The 25736-nt window shown below is 40.7% G+C and overlaps 1 protein-coding gene across 14 annotated transcripts in view; it reads right to left on the minus strand.

Moving 5' to 3' along the window:
• Nucleotides 1-25736, minus strand: part of DMD (dystrophin) — a 2113108-nt gene that overhangs the window by 15333 nt on the left and 2072039 nt on the right. For all 14 annotated transcript variants that reach the window (XM_064573900.1, XM_064573902.1, XM_064573903.1 and 11 more), the window contains 3 exons: nucleotides 16859-17102; nucleotides 15932-16055; nucleotides 16-108 (listed from right to left, as the gene is read on the minus strand). In XM_064573900.1, coding sequence (XP_064429970.1) covers nucleotides 16-108; nucleotides 15932-16055; nucleotides 16859-17102 — 461 coding nt within the window. The remainder of the gene's footprint in view (nucleotides 1-15; nucleotides 109-15931; nucleotides 16056-16858; nucleotides 17103-25736) is intronic.

The raw sequence follows: 25736 nt of genomic DNA on the forward strand, positions 1-25736 counted from the left end.
CGTCGTGGAGCTTACCTCTGGAACTAGGGAAGGAGTTGTTGAGTTGTTCCATCACTTCCTCTAACCCTGTGCTTGTGTCCTGGGGAGGACTGAGCAGGTCTTCCTCGCCTTAATGAAAGCAAGCACAAACAATGGCACGTTACGCTTAAGGAAAACAGAGAGAAACTAGAGAAAAAGCCCACGATCACATTTAAAAAGTCATTATAAATTCATTTCCACTTGCTTGGAAATAGCACAAATAAAATTAACCCGTCAAGGCTGAATGATTAGGGAATGACTCCTTCACAGGAAGAAGAATTCCATGCAGGGATTGATCTATGCCCTTGTCTTTGAAGAAAACGGTGTCTCTCTTTAGAAGTTAAGATAAAGTCGACGTAAATTTCTTATGCCCCATTAGTAGATGTGAACCGTTTTTTCTTTGTAATAAAAAAAAAAACGATTAGACACCTGCAGTGTGTCTCGTCAACACAAAAGGAAGTGAGTATGTGACATTTTGCCCTCATTTGATGAAGGTAAGGAAGGAGTGGCGACACAGAGGTGTTTTCCCCACTCTTTCCTTTGATATTTAACCACAAATACAAAAAACTCAAGTACCTTTGAAGTCTAATGGGATAGGTAAATACTAAGTTTCAAAGGACTGTGGATATGGGGGATTCTGTGGAGGAAGATTCCTTTCCTCTTTGTTACATGGGACGACTTTATCATCATCATGTTTTTGGAGGCTTATGAAGGGGAAACTTTTTTCTTCATGATTGAGAATCTCTTTATGTGAGGGTAGAAGGAGGTTTTGGACAAAAAGGAATTCAGGGAGGGATGGTCCTCCTCTGGGAATGCGAGTCCACTTGTAGATTCTGTTGATCTGTGTGTCTCTACGGATGAAGGATGTGTTACAGACACACCTCAAACAGCATTTGCAGTAAGGGACAAATTTCTTCATTGGAAACAAAATTACTTTGAACTCTGAAGGTCTCCAGAAACTAATTTTTTATAATATTAACTTCCAGCTCTATTTGTTCAGTACATTGTCACTTCCGTCGAAAACAAGACCTTGCTTTGGCAAATCAACAGTAATGAAAATGCTTAAGGACAACCTCAGGTTCATGTCTGACTTGGAAATGACTGGGCAGCCAGTGATTTAATGACTTAAGTATGCTTGTCATTTCCTTTCGTCAGTGCCACTTGGCTTTTCATCTGTGTTTATAGTCCTGCATTTATTAATAAGTTTTCATCTTTGTTTTTTTTTTTTTTTAAGATTTTATTTATTTATTTGAGACAGAGAGAATGAGAGAGAGAGAGCACATGAGAGGGAGGAGGGTCAGAGGGAGAAGCAGGCTCCCCGCCGAGCAGGGAGCCCGATGCGGGACTCGATCCAGGGACTCCAGGATCATGACCTGAGCCGAAGGCAGTCGCTTAACCAACTAAGCCACCCAGGCGCCCCTCATCTTTGTTTTTAAAAGTGTAAGCTAAAGGAATCCTTGACACGATGTTCACCACTAAGACAAAAATCATATCCTAGGTGGAGAGAAGGCTGAATGTCATCATTACAGTGGAGGGCTTACGGACCTAGGATAGACAGAAAACCTCTCCTTCTTTGAGGCTCATGGTAACATACCACAGAAAACCTCTTTCAAATACTAAGGACAAGAAATAAGTGCTGAAAAGTTAAGATCACAAGACAGAAGAAGAAGTTGCGGTATCTACCTACCAATACACACACACACACACACAACTTGCTTATATTTATGCCTCTAGAAATGAAAACATGAAATAGAGCATCTTTAGTTTCTTTCTTCCTGTGAGTTTAAACCACCGTTATCTGGTGAGGTTGGAATGAATGAAATATTGCCAGGAGGAACAGAATTCTGACAACTGCAGGGATCATTATAGCTCCTTGTTCCATTACGGATGCAAATTTTGCCAAGTTGTGGAACATGAGGCATTTTTAATGGCAGTAAGTCTGCTTTAGCAATAGTATGCCTTACAGAATAAATCAGAACCAATAGAGACATTCATGAGCAACCATATTAAAATTTCTGACAGTTTAATTACATCATACTGGAGCTCTAGGAACTGAATTGTAGTGTGTTAAGATTCAAACACAGTTCAGTGACGGGACTGGCATTCCTCTACCTGAATTATTTCAAGGATCAAACTTGAAAGCATAAACCTAATGATATCAACCAAGTTCATCTTTACAGACAATCTATCATCTGTAAGTATCAGATTTAAGTGTCCACGTGCAAATATAAAACTGGCTTGCTTTGGGGCGCCTGGGTGGCTCAGTCGTTAAGCATCGGCCTTCGTCTCAGGTCATGATCCCAGCGTCCTGGGATCGAGCCCCGCATCGGGTTCCCTGCTCTGCGGGAAACCTGCTTCTCCCTCTCCCACTCCCCCTGCTTGTGTTTCCTCTCTCGCTGTGTCTCTGTCAAATAAATAAATAAAGTCTTAAAAAAACAAAACAAAACAACTGGCTTGCTTTAATGGAAAACCTCCATGATGGCAATGAAAGTATCCATTCAAACATTTTCTGAGTGCAGATTCCATCCTACATAGTACATACACGAGTCAAGTATAATCTTGTTTTTTTCTTTTCTCAAGATTTTCTAAGTAAAAAGTCCTTTGGGTTTAACTAATCTTTTAAGATTCAAAATCAGAGTTATCACATGTATGCATGAGTAGAGGTGAATCAACACTGAAAAATGCTTAATGGCTAATATTTTCTGTGTCAATTATGCTGGAAAAGTTGAAACTGCTAAAAGACACCTGACATTCAAGTAACACCACTGGACTCTACGACACCGAGCCGGATTTTCAAATGTCTTAAAAAAGTAGCCATACAAATTAAAAAAAAACGGTAAGATCAGTTGATTTATACAAATATTTATCAGGAGCCCACTGTGTGCCAGGCACTGTTCTGAGTGCTGGGGATATAGCAATAAACAACAAAAAAGCCCCATATCCATGGAACTCACAGTCTTATGGAGGTACGTGGTCTAAACAAATAAGTAAGTTACATAGGTATGTCAGACGATAAACCTTTAGAAGAGAGGATGAGTGAGGAACCTTCGGAACGGGGAGTCTTGGAAGCCTTCACTGATGAGGCACAATTGGGCCACGAGGCCCACGAGGTCCACGAGGGTGTGACCCATGTATACATAGGAGAACAGCAAATGTGAAGACTTGAGAGGGGAGTGTGACTGGCTTGCTCAAACTCCAAGAAGTTTGTGTAGACAAAACAGAGTGGCCAAGTATTGGGGAGAGTATGCATCCCTCGTGCAGGAATTTGGACCAGGTCATGTGACCTGCTTTGGCCAATGGAACATTAGCAGATAGAGGGAGAGCTTTGTAATGTCCTTAGGTGGTCTGGCTTGTCCTCTTGTGCTTAGGTGCTAAAAGGAGCACATTGCCCAGACAGCCTGCTGATCCAAGAAGGATGACGTAGGCAGAAGAGACCTAACCCAACCCATAACCTGGAGTCAAGCCTAGATGAGCTGCAGCAGAACTCCAGCCAACCAAGAGATGCGTAAATGAGAAATATGTAACTGGAGAATTTGGTAATTATTTTTTCACATGGCAATAGGTGACTGATACATTGTTGTAAGATGTCAAACCAGAAAGAAACCAATATTTATGGGTTTTCTAATCATATACTGATGTGTAGCTACAACAGGCAACCCAGAAATGTATTTAAATCTAATAATACCTGTGCCCACAAGTTCAACCCCCGCCCCCCCCTAAAAAAAACCCTATTTATTTAACAAGAAAATATTCAGTCCCAACTGTACACACTAGGAATTTGGCCAGCCCTTATTCATACTTCACCGATTCACTGCCTGCTTGAACAGCATATTGCTAATGGTCAAGGGATTTCATAATTAATGACAGTACTTTAACGTTAATCCTTCAATTAGATTCTACTCCAAGGTGGTTGCCACAAACATGCCCCCCAGCAATCCTTTTTGAATCATTAGCCATAGCCTCCACAGCTTGTCTGAAGTTGGTCCAATGAAATGACTGAAACATTTAAAAACATGAATAAGACAGGATCAAGTTAAAAGAGTACCCTGATGTAGTGAAGAAAAAAGAAGTGAGATGACACCATTTCATCTGAGAAAAAAAGAAATGGAATGGTTTGCTGTGGGCAAGATATTCTTTAAAGTCTTCTGAAACTCACCAGGGTTTTAGGTTTACTTGAAGTGATGCTATCTTATCTGACTCAATTCCCGTTCCGAGACTGAAATGATAATGGTTCTACTTGCTTAAAAAGTGACTTCAGGGGCTCCTGGGTGGCTCAGTCGGTTAGGTGTCCGACTCTTGATTTCAGTTCAGGTCATGATCTCAGGGTCGTGAGATCGAGCCCTGTGTCGGGCTCTGTGCTGGGCATAGAGCCTGCTTGAGATTCTCTCTCTCTCTCTCTGCTCCCCACCCCCAATCACGTGCTGTCTCTCTCTCTCTCTCTCAAAAAAAAAAAAAAGACTTGAGCCAGAACCAATGTAGCTTATGCTAAAAAGACCCCCAAATCCTTATTCTTGTGATTTTGCTGACACCTAAGCAAACTACTCTCTTTATGAAATAGGAGCTATGTATTAAAAAATTATTTTCTCTGAAAAGGGGGGCTGTAATATAAGCAACTATGCCCATTATTTTTCTTTGGATTACTAATCTAAATCATATTGTTTTGAATTAGTTTCCAAAATGATGTATGATTACCTTATTACTTCTATTTTTCCTGCCCTTCTCCGGCTTTTCAAAAGAAAAATAATGTATCCAGTATTTGATATGTGGCTTTAATCACTTTTAAAAATTATGCTTCAGGGCAGCTGGTCTCAATTTTACATAAAATTGCTTTGTATAAGTTTTTAAATATATTTTGGTACCCAATGATGATGCTGATGTTTGGCTGGCCAGTGTTGAAGGATGGTGAAAGATACTGAAATTAGCCAATATTCTTTTAAATTTATTTTTATTGACATACAACATTCTATTAGTTTTAGGTGTGCAACATAATGATTTGAAATATGCACATATTGCAAACTGATGACTACAATAAGTGTAGTTAACACTCACCACCAAAATAGCTGTGTATTTCTTTCTGGTGATGAGAACTTTTAAGATTTACTTGCTTAGCCACTTTGAAATATACAATACAGTATTGTTAACTATAGTCTCCATGCTGTATGTTACCTCCCCGAAATTACTTACAAATGGAAGTTTCTACCTTTTGACCACCTTCACCCATTTTGCCCACCCCCTGCCTATGGCCATCACTAATCTGGTTCTCTGTATCTATGAGTTTCTTTTTTTTTTTTTTTTTTTTAAGAGTTCACATATAAGTGAGATCATGTATTTATTGTTCTCTAACTTAGCATCATGCCCTCAAGGTCCATCCGTGTTGTCACAAATGGCAGGATTTTATTCTCTTTGATGGCTTAATATTTCATTGAATATATATATCACATTTTCTTTATCCATTTCTGTCACTGGGCACTAAGGTTGATGCCATGTCTTGGCTATTATAAGTAATGTTGCAGTGAACATGGGGGTGAAGATATCTTTTTGAGATAGTGGTTATGCTTCCCTCAGATAAGTACCAGAACTGGAATTGCTGGATCATGTGGTACTTTAACTTTTAATGTTTTGAGGAGCCTCCATACTGTTTTCCATAGTGGCTGCACCAATTTCTATTCCTTCAATAATGCCCAAGAGTCCCCTTTTCTCCACATCCTCACCAACCCCTTTTATCTTTTGTCATTTTTATTTAATTAATTAATTAATTAATTTTTAAAGATTTCATTTATTTATTTGAGAGAGAATGAGAGAGAGCATGAGAGGGGGGAGGGTCAGAGGGAGAAGCAGACTCCCTGCCAAGCAGGGAGCCCGATGTGGGACTCGATCCAGGGACTCCAGGATCATGACCTGAGCCGAAGGCAGTCGCTTAACCAACTGAGCCACCCAGGCGCCCTCTTGTCATTTTTATAATAGCCATTCTAACAGGCGTGAGGTAAAATCTCATTGTGGTTTTGATTTGTATTTCCCTGATGATTTAGTGATGTTCAGTGCTTTTTCATGTACCTCTTGGCCATCTGTTTGAGATCAGGAAGCATGTGCCTTTTGGACATAAACACTGTAAAATGTCTATTCAGCTCTTCTCTTTTAAAATCAGATTTTTTTTCCGATTGAGTTATAGGAGTTCTTCATGTATTTTGGGTAATACTCTCTTACCACAGGATTTGCAAATGTTTTCAGTTTAATGGAGTCCTACTTGTTTATTTTTGTGTGTGTTTCCTTTGCTTTTGGTGTTAAATCTAAAAAGTCATTGCTGAGATGGATGGCAAGGAGTTTACCCCCTATGTTGTCTTCTAAGAATTTTATGGTTTCAGGTCATATGTTCAAGTCTTTAATCCATCTTGAGTTTTGTGTATAATATAAGATAGTGGTGTTGTTTCATTCTTTTGCATGTGGATAGCCAGTTTTCCCAACAATATTCATTGAAAAGACTATCCTTTCCCCACTTTATATTCTTGGCTCCTCTGTTGTAAATAAATTGATTATATATGCATGGGTTTATTTCTGGGCTTTTTACTCTGTTCCATTGATGTTTCTGTTTGTTTTTAATGTCAATACCACATTTTTTGGACTAGTCTGGCTTTGTAATATAGTTTGAGATCAGGAAGCATGATGCCTCCAGCTTTGTTGTTCTTTCTCAAGATTGCTTTGGCTATTGGGGGTCTTCTTTGGTTCCAGACCCATTTTAGGAATGTTTGTTCTCTTTCTGTGAAAAATACCATTGGAATTTTGATAGGGATTGCATTAACGCTGTAGATGGCTTCGGGGTGGGATGGGCATTTTAACAGTATTCTTCTAATCCGTGAGCACAAAATATCTTTGCATTTTTTTGCATCTTCAAATTCTTTTATCAATGTCTGATAGTTTTCACCGTACAGGTCTTTCACTTTCTTAATTTAATGTATTCCCAGGTATTTTATTTCTTTTTGATGTAAATGAGATTGTTGTTTTAATTTCTCTTTCTGATAGTTCGTTATTAGAGTAAAGAAACAACAGATTTCTGTATATTGATTTTGTATCCTACAACTTTACTGAATTCATTTATTCTAACAGTTTTTTGGTGGAGTCTACAGGGTTTTCTGTATATAAAACACTTCATCTGCAAATTGAGAGAATCTTTCTTCCTTATGATTTGGAAGCCTTGTATTTCTTTTTGTTATGGGATTGTTTTGGCTAGGATTTCCAATACTATGTTGAATCAAAGTGGTTGAGAGTGGGCATGCTTGTCTTGTTCCCAATTTTGGAAGAACAGCTTTCGGTTTTTCACTGTCGAATACGATGTTAGCTGTGGACATGTTATATACGGCCTCTATGATGTTGATGTATGTTCCCTCTGTGCCCACTTTCTAATAGTTTTTATCATGGATGAATACTGAATTTTGTCAAATGCTTTTTCTTCCTCTACTGAGATGATTATATATGATTTTCATCCTTTATTGTGTTGATGTGGTATGTCATATTGATTTGCAGATGTTGTCCATTAACTTTGGACACTTTCTAGATCCTTGAGCTGAGAGTTGGAGACTTTCCTTGTATCTTGATGTAGGTATTTATTGCGATGAACTCCCTCTTTGAACTGCTTTTGCTGGGTGCCATAACTTTTGGTTATGTTGTTTCCACTTTCATTTGTCTCAACGTATTTTTTTATTTCTCTCTTTTTGGTCCACTGGTTGTTCAGAAGGATGTTGTTTAATCACCCATTTGCGGATTTTCCTATTTTCTTGTAACGGATTTCTAGTTTCAGACCATGGTGGTCAGAAAAGATGCTTGATTTCAATTTTTTCAAACTTACTAAGACTTGTTTGATGGCCTCTAACATATGATCTTTCCCTGGAGCAATGTCCCAGTTGTGCTTTAGAATGTGTTCTCTGTTTTTGGATAGAATGTTTATATAATCTGTTAAATCTTTCTGGTCTAACGTGTCATTTAAGTCCAGTGTTTTTCTACTGATTTTCTGTCTATATGATCTACCCATTAATGAAAAGTGGGATATTGAAGTCCCCTACTATTATTGTACTACTGTTAATTTCTCCCTTTAGATCTGTTAATATTTGCTTTCTATATTTTGGTGCTCCCCATGTTGGGTGCATAAATATGTACAAATGTCATATCCTCTTGTTGGACTGACCCCATATCATTATGTAGCGCCTTTTGTTGTTTCTTACTACAGTCTTTGTTGTAAAGTCTATTGCGTCTGATGTAAGTATAACCACCCCGGCTTTTAGTTTCATTTCCATGGAATATCTTTCTCTATCCCTTTACTCTCAGTCTGCATGTGTGCTTACATGTAAAGTGAGTCTCTCAGAGGCAGCATATCAGATGCATGTTCTTAAAGTGTTTTGGAGTATAGGTTAAGACACACAATATCCCATTAGTTTCAGGTGTACAACATAGTCGCCGATCTTCTCTATACCTTATGTGCTGCTCATCGCAAGTGTGGCTACCATCTGTCATCACGCAGTGCTATTCTATCATTGACTTTGTTCCCTGTGCTGTGCCTTTTATTCCCGTGACTTACTCATCCCATCACTGGAAGCCTGTTACTTCCTGTTACCCCACCCCTCTCCCCTCTGGCAACCATCAGTTTGTTCTCTGTATTGATAAATCCGACTCTGCTTTTTTGTTTGTTCACTTATTGTGTTTTTTAAGATTTCACATAGGAGTGAAATCATCAGGTATTGGTCTTTCTCAGTCTGTCTTATTTCAGTTGGCATATGGCGCTGTAGGTCCTGGACAGGGCTTTTTTTAAAATCCATTTAGTCACTCTAGGTCTTTTGATTGGAAACTATAATCTATTTTCATTTAAAGTAATTTTTCATAGGTATGCCCGTATTTTCAAAATTGTTTTCTGGCTATTCTGTATTTCCTTTGTTCCTTTTTTTTTTCTCTTGTTCTCTTCCTCCGTGGTTTGATGATTTTCTATAGTTGTATGCCATGACTTCTTTCTTTGTCTCTGTTGTGTCTACTACAAGTTGTTCTGTGGTCACCATGAGGCTTATGTAAAATCTATTTGTAACAGTCTATTGAAAGTTGATAACTAAGTTTTGAATGCATTCTAAAGCTCTACATTTTTACTCCCCTCTCAACATTTTATGTTTTGGATGTCACAACTGGTATGTTTTTACCTAGTGCATCCATTAACGAATTATTATGGTCATTTTTTACTACTTTTGTCTTTTAACCTTCCTACGAAATTTCTAAGTGGCTAATCCACCTCCCTCACAACATTATTCCAAATGTAATGATATGGTTACCTTTACCAAGGAGATTTATATTTTCATATGTTTTCCTCTTACTAACTAGTGCCCTTTCATTCAGCTTCAAGAAGCCCCTTTGGGGGTGCATGGGTGGCACAGTCAGTTAAGTGTCTGACTCTTGGTTTCAGCTCAGATCATGATCTCAGGGTCGTGGGATCAAGCCCTGTGTCAGGCTGGGCCCTCAGCATGGAGTCTGCTCCAGACTCTCCCTCTGCCCAGGCTGCTTGCTCACTCTCTCTTTCTAAAATAAATAAATCCTAGAAGTCCCTTTAACTTCTCTTGTGAGATGGGCCTAGTGGTGCTGAACTCCTTCAGCTTGTCTGGAAAATGTTTTCTATCTTTCCTTCACTTCTGAAGGACAACTTTGCAAGACAGAGTATTTTGGGTGGCAGTTTTTTTCTTTCAACACTTCAAATATATCATCCAGTTCCATTCTGACCTGCAAAGTTTGTGCTCAAAAACCTGCTGCTGGTCTTATATGGGCTGCTTTGAGGATTCTCTCCCTTGTCTGTATCTTGTGAAAAAAATTTTTTTTTAAGATTTTATTTATTTATTTGAGAGAGAGAAACAGCATGAGAGGGAAGAGGGTCAGAGGGAGAAGCAGGCTCCCCGCTGAGCCGGGAGCCCGATGCGGGACTCGATCCCAGGACTCCGGGACCATGACCTGAGCCGAAGGCAGTCGCTTAACCAACTGAGCCACCCAGGCGCCCGAAAATTTAATTCTAATGAGTCCTGGTGTGGGTCTCTTTTAATTCTTATTTGGAATTCTCTGGGCTCCTGGATCTGGAGGATCTGGATGTCTGTTTCCGTCCTCAAGTTAGGAAAGTCTTCTCACCCTTTTGTTCTCTCTCTGCTCCTGTGAAATCCCTATAATGTGAATATTTGTCAGCTTGAGAGTATCCTAATAATTCTCTTAGGCTATTTTTGGCCTTTGTTCTTTTTGCTCTTCCAGTGGATGGATTCTGCTGTCCTGTCCTCGAAGCTTCTTATGCAGTCTGTTACTGAACCCCTCTCATGTAGTTCTCAGTTCAATTGCTGTGTTCTTCCGCTTCATGGTTTCTATTGGGTACTTACGTGTTCTCTTTGTTGAAGAAGTTCTCACCTTAATGGCACTGTTCTCCAGACCTCGACGAGCATCTTTATGACCATTGTTTTGAACACTTTATCAGGTATATCACTTCTCTCCATTTCACGACCTTTTTTTTTGTGATGAAATTTTTTTTTTTTGCTATTTTAATAATTTTTTTATTATGTTAGTCATCATACAGTACATCATTAGTTTTTGATGTAGTGTTCCATGATTCATTGTTTGCATGTAACACTCAGTGCTCCATGCACGTCTGTTTTGACGTTTTATTTTCTTTCTTTGACACTGCGTTGGCTTCTATGCATTGGATAAAACAGCCACCTCTCCCAGTCTTGGATTGGTTTACAATTCTTGTAGGAGATGAACCTTACCTTTCAACCCTGCCCTAGTTCTTGGTCGTCTCTCACACATTTGCAATCGTCCCGGCAGCCTTCTTAGTTAGTGGCACCCAGTATTTGAGGGCATGCCAAGACCTGTCAGTGTCCCAAAGGGGAGGATCTCAGCCAGCAGCTTCTAAAGTATGGAGCTATACTTTTTTCAGGGACAGACGGGAGTTTGTTCCCTCCTAGGTGACGGCCATTTACATTCTCTTGTTTGCGGCCATCCCACTGAATGAACCTGTGAACACAAGCTCTGCTGGCCTCTAGAGCCAGATGATCAAGCTCTGTGTTTACTGGATGGCAGCCACGAAAACCACAGCATCAGATATGTGCATAGTCTCCTTTCAAAGAGCTAGCACGTGACCTGCAGGGAGGCAGGAAGATCAGCCTCTGCGGAGTATTTCGGGTGGTCCCTAAATGTGTGTCAAATTAGAATTCTACACCTCAGGCTGAAGCTTTTACCAGGAACAAATAGGCCTCCTCCAAGGACGAGTGGGCGCATTTCAGTGTGCTCCCTCTGAGCTCAGCCGTGGAGGGTTAGCCACGGGGAGTCCTTGTGAGTCCTTGAAGTACTGTCTCTCCGTTCACGATAACCTTGTGGATCGCTTGGACTCATGCCCTGTTGAACTGAAAGTTGTGAGCTCCTTCCCGGTTATGTTATGGAGGGCCGGGGGTTATGGTGGCACTGTGTCTCAGCCTCTCCTACCTGTTTCTTTGTGGGGTGTCCCCTCGCCACATCTGCCTGATAGGGGTAGGCGTCACTGAGCTACTTTCTGAATTTCTTTCCGAGGCACTTGTTCTGTATGTAGCTGTAGGTCTGGTGTGTCTGTGGGAGGAGGCAATTTCAGGACTCTGTTTTCTTGCCATCTTTAACCAGACCCTCTCCGGTAAACTTCTTAAGTGTGTGGATTGTTGCATGTGTACACAGGGATGTGTTGGGCTTGCTTAGTAAAACATTCCTTTCACAAGCACTGTACTGAACGTTTCTTGCTTGCATAGACAGGGCTCAAGTGCTAGGGAGAAGGAGGAAATGCTACTAACTACAAAACAGAATAGATTATGAGATCTAATGAGGATGAAATTCCCCAAAAAGAAAGGATGGTATATTTTGGGCTAAAGGAAACACTGCCCACAGGTGAGCGCGACAGCACGCTCTGTGTGGATGAGCACCGGCCCTGCCGATGGAGGGAGGCATCGCGTTCAGAGGCTGGAGAGGAAGGGGGAGTTCAGCTGATCACTGGCAGAAGCTGTGAGGTGTTTTGCTCTGTGTGTGAGAAGAAACAGACTGACCTGGATGCTTGGTGGTAGCTGGGCTGGGCTTGGCTAAAGAAGGTAGAGAAAGGATGTACTTTGGGAGTGACGAATATATTTAGTACCTTGTTTGTGATCATATCAGGGGCATATGCATAGGTCCAAAATCATACTTCAAAAACGAAGAAAGGGTGGTAAAGGACTATCTTTGTGCAGGTTGGAAAATTAGATGATGTTCTGGAAGCTGACCAGGATTTAAGACTGGGTTACTTTTTTATCCAACAGACACTCAGCAATCTTGAGGAAAGCCTTGAGTGATGCCGTGAGAAGTGGTAATTGGGTGTAAAATATTTAACTTGAATCCAAGAGTGAGGGACATCCTACAGAGCAAGTTGCTCTGACCTCTTCTAAAATGTCAGTGTTATGAAAAATGTAGAGAGGCTGGGGAAGTGTTCTAGATCACGGGAGACTAAATCCTGAATGGAAAAAAATAGAAAGCCGTAAAGAATGGGGCTATTTCAACTTAAATTCCGTCTAGCAGTGTTGTATCAGTGTTAATTTCCTGAGTGCGATCATTCTTTTGTGGTTATGTAAGAGGGCATCTTTCACTTCAGAAGATACATACTGAAGTATTTAGATATGGAATGTAATCATTAAATGGGTCAGTTAAACTCTGCACATACAGTATAAACGTGGCAAACTGTTCAATTAACTCCAATTCTGCCACATTTTGAAATTATTCTAAAGCAGCCAGGGAATCTCTTAATGTTTTTTAAGGAAAAGTGAGTGGGAAGAAGGGTACAAGTCATCAGAGGTAAGGAGTTGCTGGTAAAGCTCCTGTATACGTAGCTCACGAAAGCCAAACTTAGCAAGTTTGTCTTTTCCAATAGAATGTAAGCTTCATGACACTGTCCCAGTTAAAAAAAAGTCATTTTAGGGGCGCCTCAGTTGTTAAGCGTCTGCCTTCGGCTCGGGTCCTGGGATCAAGTCCCGCATCTCGGTGGGGGGGAAGCCTGCTCTCCCCCCGCTTGTTTTCCCTCTCTCTCTCAAATAAAATTTTTTTTTTTTTAAAGATTTTATTTATTTATTTGACAGAGAGACACGGCGAGAGAGGGAACACAGGGGGAGTGGGAGAAGCAGGGAGCCCGATGTGGGGCTCGATCCCAGGACCTGGAATCATGACCTGAGCCGAAGGCAGACGCTTAACGACTGAGCCACCCAGGCGCCCCTCAAATAAAATCTTTAAAAGTCATTTTAAAGAACGCAGTTCTCTATCCACACTATGGTTCTGTAAATCCCAATCACAGCTCAGACCTTCAAAGCACGAGGATACACACTTACCCGTGTGTGTCCTTCAGGAAGATCGCTGTTTTTTTTTGTTTTCACTTAAAGGAAGTTGACTTACACAGTTGGAAAAAAGATCACCTTTGAATTTAGTCTTTTCTTTCAGAGAACAAAGGTTGCCAATCCATTTTCTACTAGCCAGTTAGCTGAACTCACCAAACAGAGCACTTCTGTCCTTGTTTTCTGTTCTGCCACGTGCCGTCATTTGGGTGCTTCCTTGGGCCAGTGTTGACAGGCCTACATAATGACTGCTTATGACTGCTTCTAAGCACCCAGGGCCGTGAATCTCACTTGTTAAAATAGGCAATGCAGTTTCACATGCTTTGCTTGCTTCAAAGAAAGGTACAAAAACTCTGTTGTTTTTGGAGTTTACAGACTTTTAAGAGGCATACGTTTTTTTCCTATGCCAAACTCTCATTTTCAGTCCCAGCAGTCCAGTAGTTCTATTCAGATCTCACAGTGGGGAGAGAATCTGATGTGAACACTGCCCCCAATCACTGAGCTGTGATAAAGCCACTTCACCCACATTCTGTTCCTTCACAAAGCAAAACAACTGAAGCCTGGCTTTCCTGCAAGGCTTGACTTCTCTGGAGGAACACAGGACTCTGCCCAGTGCCTGAGGTTCTTGAAGTTCATCATTCAGCCCCCCTACCATCTAATGAGCCCAACCTGGTCTCCTCGAACCCACGAAAAGCCCCCTCTCAGTGGTCTCCATTTTTCCTGACCATGGTCCCTTGATTCTTCCTTTTGGTCCATCACTTTACCTCCCTATACGCTACTCTCATGGAACACCTTAAGTACAAAATGAATTTGCTTTGAGGAATCAAGGAGACCCAGGTCTCTCCCTTTCTGTGAGGTAAGATCTAGAGAGGATCCAGGGAAAAGGAAACATAAAAGATGGGATTCCTCATGCTGGGCCTTAGGACAGGAGGAAGGGGGTGCCTAGGTGTCCGACTCTTGGTTTTGGCTCAGGTCGCATTCTCCTGGGTTGTGGGATCAAGCTCCATGCTCAATGGGGAGTCTGTCTCTGCCCCTCTCTCCATGTGTGTGCACTCTAAATTTTTTTTTAACGATTTTTTTACTTATTTATTTGACAGAGAGAGCACAAGCAGGGGGAGAGGGAGAAGCAGTCTCCCCGCTGAGCAACTTGATCCCAGGATCCTGAGATCATGACCTGAGCCACCCAGGCGCCCTTAAAATAAATCTTTAAAAAAAAGAGAGGAGGAGAAATGAGGGGGCTAAAGCAAGTATCTGTGGCCTTCACAATGTCTAAGTCTAGCATGGCAGGAAAAGCCAAGAAGCAGATGGCTGGTGACATTCTATTATCATTTATGCCTCATGCCCTCCAGCTTTCTGAGAACCCAGTCCTTGGCAAAGAACACTGTGGAAGAGTAACACTAGATCATTTCCTCGACAAACTCATCTTTCACTTAAGTCCTCATTGTGACTGAGTCATGTTCCAAGTCTCTTAACTGATCTTGACATGATCCAACGAGCTGTCACTTTTCATTCCCATTGAGCCCTTTCCTGCATTGGACCTGTTGCCCACATCTGCCTTCTACCTGCTTTCCCCTCCTTCACTACCCCATCGCCCAAAGGGAGGTCTTTCAAGACCCTGGATCCAAACACCTTTGTTCTACGTTTCTCCTCTCATACCCTTCGGCTACCACTTCTGTGGAGCGCACCGTCACCTCCCCCAGCCTGCCCTTTCCCACCAGTTACAGACCTTTGCTTTTGCTTCTTTCCGCACATGACTCAGACCCGCCAGTTTCTCACAAATAGTATGTACCCAGTCAAAAGGATCACGATCTCCTTCCAACCCCATCATTTCCAGGCAAGCCCCCAGCCCTAGGTACTTGGTTTGCAAATAGTAGTCTCCCAGTCTTCTAGCAAGCCTATACTATGACCTCCCAGAACTGGGCCTTGGTGTTGGCCTCTTATAGGTGGAAAGATGGGTTACTTTGGGCCAGAAACAGCTGCCGGGATACCTCTTTGGAGACATTTCTTACCAGGTATATATGATTTTCAGTGGCTCCCGAACTCCGACCAAAGTGAGTCCAACACCTTTGCACAACATTCCTGTCAACGTGACCCCAGCCTTCCTCTGTGGCGTTACTTCCCTCCCTCTACCCTGGCCCTTCTGCTTGGACCCCATTTTTCTACTGACATGGACTGTTGGCTCGTTTCTGCCCTTGGCCCAAGGTCTTCATCTCTACATCTCCACTTCACGCTCTTCCTTCTTCAAAGAGTGCTGGGTTCCTACTTTACCCTTCAAAACTGTTCACAAACATCCATTCATCATAAAGCCTTTTCTGTTCTCCAAAATGAATGAAACTTGACTACTATACTGCCTTGTTCTGAGTAACTGAATGGCCCCTTGAGGGGGTTTGGACTATGTGACTCATCTTCGCACCCCGAAGACCTTTATGACCGTGGCTTGTATAGAGTAGGGGACTTAGCTGATGATGTGAACCTCTGAGCAAACAGTTCACCGTTTCCAGACCTTAAGAGCAAACAAAATCCAACAGCAGCTGAGAGACGCTTACCCATGGATTCTGAAGTCTGACTGCCGACCACCCGAAGCAGCATAGGCTGGCTGCTGTCCGACCTCTGAAGAGAGGTAGAAGGAGAAGACACTGTTGTACCATTCACCTTGGCCTCTGCCTGGGGCTAAGGTAGCCGAAAGAAAACAGGATTAGTTTTCAGGATAAACACTCAAATAACTGTACAAATATAAAAGGACTACTCATAGCACTCAGAAATTAGAACCTTTTCTCATTAGAAACCTCCCACATGTTGCTGTTGGTAAGCTCCATGGATATTGTCTTTGTACCTGAATTGTGCCCTCCTTACACATTTGAAAAGAAATTACAGCTATGATGGAACAAGATATATAAAATCATTAGACCAAATAACTGAAAGATTTAGAAGGTCACTTGAGAATGGTAAAACCATGTGAGACCACAACAGTGTAGGAGAGAATTCATACTTTTGTCAAGTATGAAGTAACACGATGGAGAGAACAGATCTCCAACTTTAAAATTCCCAGAAAGTCAGGACCTCGGGCAGGGAGGGCCTACTACAATGCACTGTCTTGCTAGGTTTTCACTGGAGGCTGAAAAAATTATGTTTTAGGAATTAGAAAAAAAATCAAAAGGTCGACCAGGAAATAAGACAAATTGCCCACTTTTAGGAAACCAGGGGAAACCTTGCAGAATTTTTTTCCCCAAGGTGATTTTTAAATGGCTCAAATAAAAAAAAATTTGTAGGCAACGATCTTGAACGAACATAAAAAAGATACACTAGCTTTCCTCCTCTGTCTTCTGTCCCTTGAGAGCCAGCTCTTTGCTCGGCACATCCTAAGTCCTCAACAAATCAATACTTGTTGTAACTCTACAATGAACTCTGAGTTCTCTAAGAGAAGAGACAGGAATCTTGGTCAATATCCCAGGTTAGAGAGATGTGGGCCTCACTTGCTCCAGCAGCTGCCTGAGCCTATGTAACTGTGACTCCAGCTGTTTGTTGTGATCTTCCAGGATTTGCATCCTGGCTTCCAGGCGGCCTTTGTGCTGACGCAGTAGCTTGGCCTCGGCAATGAGCTCAGCATCCCGGGGACTTTGGGGAGAAGTGGGCATCATTTCAGGCGGGGACGGCAGTGGGGACAGGCCTTTATGTTCATGCTGCTGCTTGAGACGATCATATTCTGCTTGCAGATTTCTGTTGGCATCACAGAAAGTGGGAAAAGAAAAAACCCAGAAAGTTGAAAATCATCATCAGATTTCATATAAAATGGCAGAGAGATACATCTGACCACCACCACACACAACAGCAAGCAAAAGAGAGGTACTTAATGGTTTTTATGATGACGATCCTCGCAATGCTTAAGAAACAAAAGAAAATCGGAAGAGTCTGTGTGTGAGGGGAGATGCTTTTCAACCTCTTATGAGCGCCACATTCAGATGAGCAAGCAGCAATGGGTTCAGTCACTTTACAACCATTTGCTTATAATGTCATGAGATTACAAATTTTTATACCTCTGTCAACACGGGTTTGCTTAAAAAAAAAAAAAATCACACATTCACAACAGCAATGTGGAACAGCCTAGCAGCAATGTAACCATGAACCTACCACACTGTTTCAATAAATGAAACATCTGCCGTGTTTTCTTCAAAAAGTTTTTGAAGAAATAAAGCTGCAGCTTTCCGATGTATTCCCCTCGGTACCCTAGCAGCCCCTCCTCCCCCATTGCGCCCCCCCCCAAAGGAGATAATGCCATTCTGAATTCAATGTCCATCATTACCATGAATGTATGCACAAAGATTAGGTTGAACTTAGTCAACATGCTGATATTTGGCTGTTCGTCTTACCTACAAAAGTGGCCGTTTCATGTGATTGAACCTGTTATTTTGCATGTTCTTAAACTTTAAGAACATTACGTTTAAGAAGATACATACCATTCTAAGAGTTGCTTTTTGCCTTCAACACCGTTTTGGAGTTTATCCAGGTTGATACATAATAGTTCCTGATTTTAATTGTCGTAAGGTATTATTCTGCTGCTTGAATAGGTCAACAACATTCTCATGCCAGTGGATATTTAAGTTTCCACTCATCACTATTACAAACAAAGATGCAATTAACTTCCTTCTGTCTCCTTGGATACCTGTTCACGAGATTCTTTACAGAACATAGCTGAATGTGGAATTGTTTGGGTTTGAGCAATCTCTTTAACTGCGTTCATGGCATCCGGTAGTACACACATTTTAAATTTCAATATGTTCCTCTATGTTTTCTGCTTTTTATGTTTTAAGAAAATCTTCCTTACACCTCCATAATTCACCCAGAATCTTTTGTGCCTGGTGTAAAGACATGATCTAATTTTACTCCCAATCCCATAGGTTAAGTGATGAAGCCAGCCTCTTTGTAAAGTCCATCTTTTCTTCACTGATTTCTAAGGGGAGCTCTGCAATACATCAAGTGCCCATAAATACATCAGTGTGCTTCTGAGCTCTCTGTTCTGTGGGTTTATTTTTATGTCCCCATGCAGATCACTTACTACAACTTGAAATAAATTGGTGTCTGGGAGGACTTCCTACTCTGTCCTGCCTTAAAAGTGTCTTGGTGGTTCTTGTTGAAATTTAGGCTTTGAATAACAGTGGGGGTATCTAGGTTCAACAGGGAAGAAGTGACTTCATGTTATGGAGTCTTCACATCCAAGAATGTGCTGAGTCTCTGAACTCCAATCTTGCTTACTTTACGTCCATTAAAATTCACCGTGCTTTTTCCTCTAGCTCTGCAGGTTGAATGCTGAAACCGTTTATGTTTTTTAATAAATACATTTAAGGGTATAGATTTCCTTCTTGCTTTAGAATTGCTGAGATGGTAGTTCCAACGGAGGACACTGCTACTATTGATTAGAACGTTTGATCTCTTGCTTCTCGTTTCAGGAAATACCAAGTAAGATGACAGATTCCTGTTGCTCACAGATGATGCTTCGTCAGCTGAGAGAACTGCCTATTCATGAATGGTGGAGGTCTGGATCTCTGAGAAAAGGCATGAGAGGCAAGCAGAGTCTTCCCACTGTCCAGCTTGCAAAAGTAAGATCATCTCATGACCAGGTTTCAGTTAAGGAAATATTTTCGGATAGTCCATACTTGAAAGACCCACAGGGGATGGTATGGCTTCCAAAATGCTGGATGTCCACATGGAAGAAGACATAAAATCCAGTGTATTCTTTTTTTCTGTTTAAAGCTCTATCCTGGACCTAATTTTACAAGGTTTCTAGAATTGTTGAAAGTCATGCAGGAAATCGATACCTGATCTTTCTCATCGACAGGAATATCCTCTCTGATCTGTTTTGACTGAAATCCTGTCTATCTTCTATGAATCTGCAAGGAGGGCTGTGTGTACGCACTTTGTTTCAGGGCAAGTCGCTTTGACAAAGGAGTAGTAAGACACTTCATCGAAACAAGTTTACCCGAAGCCAGATTCTGCACATCAGTCCTCTAGGTAGGAACCCATGTGTATAGTTGGCAGCAATTAAATCCAATTCCTAACTACTCAACTGGCAATCGTCGAAATATTTCCGTGACCTTGAAGCAGCATCCAGTGTTTACGAGGTTTCATGTGATGGGAGTTAACTCCCCCCCCCCCCCCCCCGCCAGCAGCTGCTCATGAACCTAGAAGAAATCCAGCTTCACTGCAAAGTCCCAACCAACAAACACCACCCTTTAGCAGAGAATCCTATTCAAGATTCTTCTTTCTACCAGACTGTTCATCCACAGTGTTCATTTTGAAAACACTATTTTTAGATGTGGACTTCAGCCTAGTACAGCAAATGATTACCGTCTTCCCCCCAACTCTTCACAAAGATACACACAGGAGAGACTACCTTTTCTGGAGAGGTCTTCCTTGGTATCTTGATCTTCTGGGTCGAGTTGTCCAAAGATCTTTTTCTAAGTGTCTTTGTTCATAAAACACGGTTTAGTATATACAACACATTACATTTCTATTTATATGTTTTCCAGGGAAAACCAGAAAAAGCTCATTTGAATCTGCCAGGGCTGTGAAGAATACCAATTGCTCTACGGAGGCCCTTTCTTGCCTTCCCAGATGTGGGAAATTGCTCTCAGGAAACCATTTCCTTAAAGACTCATATCCTTCTTCAGTTCTGGAAGATTCTCAGCTATTGTGCCTTCAAATACTGCTTCTCTGCCATTTCCTCCATGTTCTTCTGAAACTCCTCCTAGATATATTTGGGAGCCTGGTGGTAAATTCTCCATTTCTCTTCACTGCTTGCTTACGTTTTTTTAATTCCCTGATCTCTGATGGGGTACAGTCTAGTAATTTCAATGACCACAGTTTGCGTTTCCAAAGATGTTCTTTGGCAGATCCATTTGGTTCTTGGCTATTTTATTTTTTACATAAGTCAGCCCTACACCCAGACCTGGGCTCGAACTCATGACCCTGAGATTGAGTCACATGCCTTACTGACTCAACCTACCGCCGGGCGCCCCAGTTCTTTGCTATTTTCATAAATGCTATTTCCTTATTGCGTTCCTCTCCTTCCCAACTCACCTCTCTGCGTCAAGCAGTTTTGTGGCTGCTCCCACCCAGGGCCTCTGGTCTAGAGCTAGGTCTTAGATTGCAAGTTTATGGCTCTTGGATTGAGTGGTACGAATGCAGTGATTGCTCTCTTTCATCACCAGGCACCATGGTTCAGGTCCTGGTTTCAAGGCCGTGAAGCGATGCCCTCCTTCGCAACTGCACACCTCGCCTCCTCCCCAGGCTACCTACCGGAGAGTGTCATGCCACATCCGTGGCTACGGAGAAGCTCTTGTCCCCTGCAGAGGCCCAAATTGGTCATTTTTCATTTCAAGTACAAGTCTGTGTGTATGTCTCTCCAAATGTGTTTTTGCAGAGCCCTGATTTTTAAAAGGTGGGGGCCCCGAGCCAGGCATTTAAAGAGAATTTTAATTCCTGTGGTTACAGCAGGAACAGAAAGTCCACTAACTTATCCCTACATGCTGCTCCCCAAGCCCTGGTTTTCTTCTTTTCATTCCGTATGTTATCTACCACTGGATCAATGGCAGGAGCAGAGGAAGATGCCTCAGAACAAGGGCTCAAGTTATCTTCATCAGATTCCTACCCGGACATGTTGGCTTTATGGACGTACGGTCAGTGCTCCCTCAGTGTGCATGCAAACATAAATTCACCAAAACAGGATGCAACGAGCCCAATGAGTGGGGCACCTGGCTGGCTCGATCAGTAGAACATGCAGCTCTTGATTCTGGGGTTGTGAGTTTGAGCCCCATGTTGGGTGTCAAGATTACTTGAAAAAGAAAATCGTTAAAAAAAAATAAATGAGCCAAACAAATCTTCTATTAAGCTCAACAACAAACTCAATTTTGTGGGACTAGTTTTCCCTCCTAAAGCTCAGAGGCAGGACAACCTGTCCTGCCAAAGTTTCAAAATTGGCCAGAAAACAAGGAAAATACCAAGTTCTTGGAGTTCATATTCTTTTTGAAAGGTGTTTATTTGAAAGACTGATGTTTAAAGTGTTGAATTAGAGGTAACTTTTCCTAATAAATGTGATCACGGTCGCAGAGTTGTTCAGGGCATCTTTTTGTTAGGGGTTTGGAATTAAAGTTATTTTCTTATATTTCCAAGGCATTGGCATAGAGGTTTTTAAAGTGTGTCATGAATATTAGATTTTTTGGGACACAGTATTTATAAAATTTCCATAAAAGACCAGTGGGATACTTACCCCTGTTCCAAGGTGAGTTGTTTTAAAGCTTAACTACAAATACACGGTTTACTTACTTTAACAGTTGGTTGTCGATTTATATTGTTACCAATATATATTTCGCTTTTCTTGCAGTTATACATGTACATCTCACCCCTATTCTCTAATTGTTAGAAATGTATTTATGCTGTCATTTCAACAGAGTTGAATATATGTCAGCAATCAGATGACGACTCCACAGCGAATCTATTTACGTTCTTGATTATCTTGTAAATTATATTTCTCTGGTAGCTCTCTAAAGAACACTAATTCAAATTCAGTGCACATGGCTTTTGTCACCACAGTTTCTTCCAGCAGCAAAGGAAGTCTCCCATTATTAATTTCTTATTCTCCACAGAGCTTTAAAAAAATCCCTCCATTCTACACGTATATACATGTAGCTGATGCATTTTTTGGCATCAAATGTACAAACATGCTTGTCCAGACACCAGTTTACATGAAAAAATTTCCTAACCAGAACATTTCATCCAAAAACCGCAGAATACACATTTTGTTTTTTCAAGTGCACATGGAACCTTCTCTAAGAGCACATGTTAGGCCACAAAACAAGTCTCAGTAAGTTTAAGAAGACTAAAATCACATCAAGCTGCTTTTCTGGCCAGGAGGGTATGGAACTAGAAATCAAGGGCAAGAAACAAGTACTGGAAAAGCACAAACATGTGGAGAATGGGTCAACAAAAAAAATCAGAGGAAATTAAAAAAAATACAGAGACAAATGAAAACGGGAACACCAGGGTTCAAAATCTTTGGGATGCAGCAAAGGAAGTTCATAGGGATACAGGCCTACTTCAAGAAAAAAGCAACAAGTCTCCATCTAACCTAGGCTAATCTATGTGTAGAGGAGCTAGAAAAGGAAAAACCAACAAAGCCCGAAGGTCATAGAAAGAAAGAAATAATAAAGATCAGAGAGGACATAAATGAAAATCTTTAGCCAGACTCATCAAGAGTAGAGAGCTTAAATAAGAAATGAAAGGGGAGAAATAACAACCAACACAATAGAAATACCAAGAATTAGATGCCAATAAACGGGACAACCTAGGTAAATTGCTAGAAACATACACTCTCCCAAAAGTAAGAATTGGGAAGAAGCAGAAAGTTTGAACACACCGCTTAGTACTAATGAAACTGAATCAGTAATTTAAAAAACTCCCAACAAACAGAAGGCTAAGGACCAGATGGCTTCACAGGTGTTTTATACCAAACATTTAAGGAAGAGTTATTACCTATTGTCCCTGAACAGTTCCCAAGAAAGAAAATTACAGGCCAATAGCCCTGATGAACATAGATGAAAAAAATCCTCCACAAAATATTAGCCAACCAAATTCCATACTAAATTAAAATGATGAATCAACATGACATACCACATTAAGAAAATGAAGGACAGGAGCCATATGATCATTTCAATATATGAAGCAAAAGCATTTGAGAAACTAACATCCATTCATGATAAAAACTCTGCACAAGGTGGGCTTAGAGAGAACACTGCTCAACATAATAAAGGCGATATATGACAAACCCACAGCTAATATCATGCTCAATGTGAAAAACTTTAGCGCTTTTCCTCTAAGATTAGCAACAAGACAAGGATGTCCACTCTCACCATTTTTATTCAACATAGTACTGAAAGTCCTAGCCACAGCAATCCGACAAGAAATAAAAGGCATCCAAACTGGTAAGGAAGAAGTACAATTGTTACTATTTGCAGATGACATGATACTCTACAGAGAAAACCCTAAAGACTATTAGAATAAATGAATTCAGTAAAGTTCCAGGACACAAAATAAAGTAGAAATCTGTTGTGTTTCAGTACACTAACAATGAAGCAGCAGAAAGACAAAGTAAGAAAACAATCCCATTTCATAACTACATCAAAAAGAATACAATACCTAGGAATAAACTTTAAATACCTAGGAATAGAATTTAACCGAGGAGGTGAAAGGCTTGTACTCTGAAAACTCCAAGGCTTTGATGAAGGACAGAGGACACAAACAAATGGAAAGATATTCAGTGTTCATGGATTAGAAAAATATTGTTAAAATGTCCATACTACCCAAAGAAATCAAAAGATTCAATGCAATCTCTATCAAAATACCAATAGTACTTTTCACAGAACTAGAACCCATAATCCCAGTCTGTATGGAACCGCATAAAACCCCGGGGTAGCCAAAGCACTCTTGAGAAGGAAGAACAAAGCTGGAGGCATCACAATCCCAGATTACAAGTTAAACTACAAAGGTGTACTAATCAAAACAGTATGGTATTGGCACACAAACAAACACATCAATGGAACAGAGGGCCCAGAAATCAGTACATACTTAGATGGTCAATAGTCTATGACAAAGGAAGCAAGAATATATAATGGGAGAATTATAGTTTCTTCAATACATGGTGCTGGGAAAACTGGACAGCTATATGCCAAAGAACGAAATTGGACCACTTTCTTACTCCATACATAAAAATAAACTCAAGATGGATTAAAGACCTAAATGTGAGATCTAAAACCATAAAAATTCTAAAAGAACATAGGCAATAATCTCTTGGACACTGGCCTTAGCAACATTTTTTTGGATATGTCTATGTCTCCTCAGGAAAGGGAAACAAAAGTGACAATAAACTATTAGGACTACATCAAAGTAAAAAGCTTCTACACAGCAAAGGAAATCAACAAACAGGCAACCTACTAAATGGGAAAAGATATTTGCAAATAATGTATCAGATAAGGGGTTAATACACAAAATACATAAACAACTCCTACAAATCAACACCAAAACAAAAAACAAAAAACAAAAAACAAACCCATATAAAACAATTAAAACATGGGCAAAGAACCCGAATAGGCTTTTTTCCAAAGAAGACATACAGATGGCCAATGGGCACATAAAAAAAAAAAAAAAAAGTTTAACATCACTAATCAGCAGGGAAATGCAAATCATAACCCCAGTGAGCTAGCACTTTACACTTGTCAGAATGGCTAGTACCAGAAAACCAAGAAACAAGTGTTGGTGACGAGATGGAGAAAAAGGAAACATGGTGCACTGTTGGTGGGAATGTAAATTGGTGCAGCCACTGTGGAAAACAGTATGGAGTTTCCTCAAAAAATTAAAAATAGCACTACCATATGACTCAGAAATTCCACTTCTAGATACTTATCTGAAGAAAAGACTAACTCAAAAAGATGAATGCACTCCCATGTTCATTGCAGCATTATTCACAATAGCAAAAACAACTTTGAAGTGTCCACTGAAAGAAAAATGGATGAAGATTAAAAAAAAAAAAAGAAATCTTGCCATTTGTGACAACACGGATGAACCTATAGAGTATTAGGCTATGTGAAATAAGTCAGACAGAGAAAGGCTAATAAGCATATGATTTCACTTATATGTGGAATCTAAAAACCAAAAGGAACAAACAAACTGAATAGACTCATAAATACAGAGAACTGGTGGTTGCCAGAGGGGAGGAAAAACAGGGAGACGAGGTGAATTAGGTGAAGGGGAATAAGAGGTACAAACTTTGAGTCATAAGTTATGCATCAATAATGGTAACTACACTTATCGTGGGGAGCAACCGCATGCTGGACAGAATTGAATCACGATGTTGTATATGTGAGACTAATATAACATTGTATGTCAATTATACTTAAATTAAAAATTGTAACTGTATGATGTCAGACAAAAAATAAGTTTTTAAAAAGAGCTCGTGAAAAATACAACATGAAAGGACTCAACCTGTCATTTACTCACATATGAAAATGAACAAAATGTTGGCTCACATTTTCTTTCCTTTAGAACTTCATGGATACTACTCTACAAGTACTGAATGTTACTCTAGAATAAAAGGTTACACAAAAAAGAAAAAAAAAATTTCCTAAGCATGGGCCCCTGGCTGGCTCAGTAAGAAGAGCCTGCAACTCTTGATCTCAGGGTCATAAGTTCGAGCCCTATTCTGGGTATAGAGATTACTTAAAAATAAATACGTTTCCTTAGCAACTAATGGATCTAAGAATCAAATTGGCCTTACATCCACCTGCTAAAAACACGAATGCACCT

The sequence above is a fragment of the Mirounga angustirostris genome, unplaced genomic scaffold, assembly GCF_029215605.1.
Source record: "Mirounga angustirostris isolate CCGP_5_RB_7025 unplaced genomic scaffold, mMirAng1.0.hap1 SCAF_11, whole genome shotgun sequence".
NCBI classification, from domain to species: domain Eukaryota; kingdom Metazoa; phylum Chordata; class Mammalia; order Carnivora; family Phocidae; genus Mirounga; species Mirounga angustirostris.